Source organism: Sinocyclocheilus grahami, unplaced genomic scaffold, assembly GCF_001515645.1.
Source record: "Sinocyclocheilus grahami isolate Dianchi unplaced genomic scaffold, SAMN03320097.WGS_v1.1 scaffold1826.1, whole genome shotgun sequence".
Taxonomy (NCBI): Eukaryota; Metazoa; Chordata; class Actinopteri; order Cypriniformes; family Cyprinidae; genus Sinocyclocheilus; species Sinocyclocheilus grahami.
The window spans coordinates 88903-93029 of record NW_015507005.1 but is presented as its reverse complement, the minus strand read 5'-3'; the positions used below and the strand labels follow the sequence as shown (position 1 = coordinate 93029).

Here is a 4127-nt window from a genome sequence, read left to right as displayed (position 1 = left end):
GTGTGTGTTGAATTTGAAATATTAACCCACTCCTGAACATCATTATATCATTTATGGTAATCATATAACTCTCTCCTTAAAAAGAGCCCAAAAAAGTTCTTACTTATTGTTACTTACCAGTTGTTAGAATACTACACGGATTGAATTTCAACCGCTGTTATTCGCAAAATGTTATTTAAAAAAAATTAAGTAAATTAATATATGAATATATAAACATGAAGCTGTAAGATGTGTGATATTCCAATATATGGTGGTAATCCACTATTTTAGTATGCAGTCTGGTAAAAGATGCTGCGCTGCTTCAGTCCATCTCGTCCTGACTTCAGCTCTGAACTCAAACCCATCACACCTGAGAGAGCTGAATCTGAGAGGGAATAAACCAGGAGACTCTGGAGTGAAGAGCCTCAGTGATCTACTGATGAACACACAATGCAAGCTGGAGAAACTAGAGTTAGTATCATTATACTCTACAGCAGCTACAGTCTGATTAAAGTTTACTGTTCAGTTTAAGATCGCTGGGCTCATGTTACATCATTTCTAGCGCTACCTGCATCTTCTGTGTTTCTCCAGCTGAAGAAAGATTCAGAAATACTCTTAGTTCATGGGTTTGTGTCTGTAGAAACAGCATGGAAACTCACTGAAATCTGACAAATCTTTGCTGTGAAACAAGACAAATGTGAAAACAGACTAAAAACAGTCTAACAGATGACAGTAGATTATTCTGAGTCACATTTATACTGAACTAATGGTACTCTACACTAAATCTTTTATTAAGATAAATTTATATTTAGTATATTTAGAGACTAAACTTCACTCTAAAATGGCTTAAAGTAATTTATTTGATTTGATTGATTTAATTTTCTTGCATTAAAAATTTAAAAGTAGACCATTTAATTGTATTATTTTTCTATTGTGTCTGCATTAATCCTCTATATTAATTTACATTGGTTAATTCATTTATTTGTTAAATGAGGACGGATCCAGACGTGGAATTGTAACTAGTGTCCTCAAATGCTCCTCTCTTGGTTTATTTCTTCATATATTATCTGTTTACATTATTTTGTTTGTGTATCAGTGACTGTATGACATTTACTCATGATGTGTTTAACTCAGATATGAACTTAGATCTGATTGACTGTGTTTTCTCTCTCTGTCTTCAGTCTGTGTGGATGCAGTATTACAGAGAAACAGAGTCTCGTCCTGACTTCAGCTCTGAACTCAAACCCATCACACCTGAGAGAGCTGGATCTGAGCTGGAATCACATAACAAACACAGGAGTGAATCACTTGTGTGACGTACTGAAGGATTCACGCTGTAAACTGGAGAGATTGAGGTCAGGAGCATTCACACACAAGAATCACAATCAGTAAAATCACTACAAAACACTTTATACTCAATATCTCACGATGAGGTCACATTATATTTGTGTCAGTTTCTTCACATTAATGATTGTTTGTGAGATGATCTCTCTTCCTCTGTTTCTCTCTTTCCAGTCTAAATCACTGTGGTATTAGAGACGTTTCTTCTTTAACTCAGTCTTTGAGAAACACAAAAGCACTGCAGTTTCTAAAAGAGCTTGATCTGAGTGATAATATGATTGGAGACTCGAAGCAGCAGCTCATTGATGTGCTGCGAGACTCAAACTGTGAACTGAGGTGAGCAAACATCACTGTGATATTAAAGAGATCTTCAGTTACTGCTGATAAATATATACGGTCAAATATTAGTGAAAGAGATCATCAGACTATCATCCAGCTTTACTGCACCTGAGGGTTCATTGTGTCTGAATGAAATGTAAAGTTGAGTAAATGTTGAACACACAGGAGGAAAGAGAACAGAAGCAGACTGTCACAGCTTTATACAGCAATACCTGCTATATTAATTACTTCAGTAATAGTGAATCATGTCAGTGTGAAAACAGGTTTGGTCAGACTGTAGGAAAACACTGGTAAAATCAGCTACAGTCTGATTCATTTACTCATGATGTGCTTAACTCAGATATAAACTTAGATCTGATTGATTGTGTTTTCTCTCTCTGTCTTCAGTCTGTGTGGATGCAGTATTACAGAGAAACAGAGTCTCGTCCTGACTTCAGCTCTGAACTCAAACCCATCACACCTGAGAGAGCTGGACCTGAGCTGTAATCACATAACAAACACAGGAGTGAATCACTTGTGTGACGTACTGAAGGATTCAGGCTGTAAACTGGAGAGATTGAGGTCAGCAACATTCACACACAAGAATCACAATCAGTAAAATCACTACAAAACACTTTATACTCAATATCTCACGATGAGGTCACATTATATTTGTGTCAGTTTCTTCACATTAATGATTGTTTGTGAGATGATCTCTCTTCCTCTGTTTATCTCTTTCCAGTCTAAGTTGCTGTGGTATTACAGATGTTTCTTCTTTAACTCAGTCTTTGAGAAACACAAAAGCACTGCAGTTTCTAAAAGAGCTTGATCTGAGTGATAATATGATTGGAGACTCGAAGCAGCAGCTCGTCGATGTGCTACGAGACTCAAACTGTGAACTGAGGTGAGCAAACATCACTGTGATATTAAAGAGATCTTCAGTTACTGCTGATAAATATATACGGTCAAATATTAGTGAAAGAGATCATCAGACTATCATCCAGCTTTACTGCACCTGAGGGTTCATTGTGTCTGAATGAAATGTAAAGTTGAGTAAATGTTGAACACACAGGAGGAAAGAGAACAGAAGCAGACTGTCACAGCTTTATACAGCAACAGCTGCTTTATTAATTACTTCAGTAATAGTGAATCATGTCAGTGTGAAAACAGGTTTGGTCAGACTGTAGGAAAACACTGGTAAAATCAGTGCAGACTCCAGCATCACATGATCAATGTCTCCGTCTCTTCTGTGTTTTTACTTTCATCAGCAACACGTCTCATTACTTTACACTTACTTTACTTTCAGTTCTTTACTAAGACCAATACAAACATGTTTAAACTAGAGGACAAACAGCTTTAACTACTCAAACGTTTAACTAAAGGTTTTGATCTTAGGCAAAATCACATTTGTGTTTGTTCCTTGTCATTTATTATATTTGATGTACAATCATTAGCATGTTTCTCTTTATAGTGACTCAATAGGAGCCACACAAACAGACTAACACATATATTATATATAACAATACATGTTCTAAATGTGTTTAAAACACATATATTGCTTCAGAAATATATATGCAAGATCATGTAAATGTAACTTCTTTTTACTAAAAAATCTGTAATTGAAATAGTAATTTGTTCCACTGAACACTGATTGTTTTCTCTTCTGTTCCACCTTACAGAGTCCCTGATAGAGTTCAGCCGTCACAGGATGATGGATGCTGTATATCATAGTTTAAGATGATGATGAGAGGAGCAGTGAACATCAGCTGAGAGCTTCACCTCTGTGTCTGTGTCTGTGAGCAGAAATACATACAGCTGGAAGAGACTCAGACTTTACAATCAAAACATTCGTGTTGCTTTAAATAAAACAACATGATCATTTGAATACTAAAGGTGAAACAGAGGAGGAAGAAGCTCAGATGAGTCAGTCTGGCTCTTCAGTTTAAGATCTACAAACATAATAATATTTGTATTAAACTCATCCATAATGATTCATGTGTTTCTAATCATAAACGTGATTGACAAGTGCATGTATCAAAAGATGTAAAGCAAATCTACAATGTGACATTTCCGTCACTTAAAACATTTACATTTACATGATCGCTCTCTCATTTTATACTCACTGTTACTCTGTTATTTTACATTAAGTTAGTTATGTGTGTGTCTGTTGTTAATGTACAGATATCCAGTATATTGTCAGAGGAAGAGATTCTTTCTTAAATAAATGCATGAAACATAAAACCGTATGAGCGATTGTAACAACAGAGATGAGGATCCAAATGCAAGGCTTTATTAAATCTCCTTTGTTTTCCTCTTTTTCTCATTGAATTTAACTCGTTTCATCCCTCAGGCTTACAAGTAACAAAAACAACGACAACAAAATCAATTTGTGATGCATTATGATTATATGAATATTATGATTATTCAAAGATATTTCCCTTGTCATTGTGCTTTTGTTCTGTGTATATAATCTCATACTATGAAACTTT

General features: G+C 35.3%; 1 protein-coding gene across 1 annotated transcript; it reads left to right on the top strand.

Annotated features, from left to right (window-relative positions):
- Nucleotides 1–271: 271 nt before the first annotated feature.
- On the top strand, nt 272–3430 carry LOC107572868 (ribonuclease inhibitor-like). The gene is made up of 4 exons (XM_016259293.1): nt 272–450; nt 1161–1334; nt 1495–1656; nt 3318–3430. The coding sequence occupies exons 1-4, from the start codon at nt 272–274 to the stop codon at nt 3367–3369; spliced, it is 567 nt and encodes a 188-aa protein (XP_016114779.1). The 3' UTR covers nt 3370–3430.
- The last annotated feature ends 697 nt before the right edge of the window (nt 3431–4127 follow it).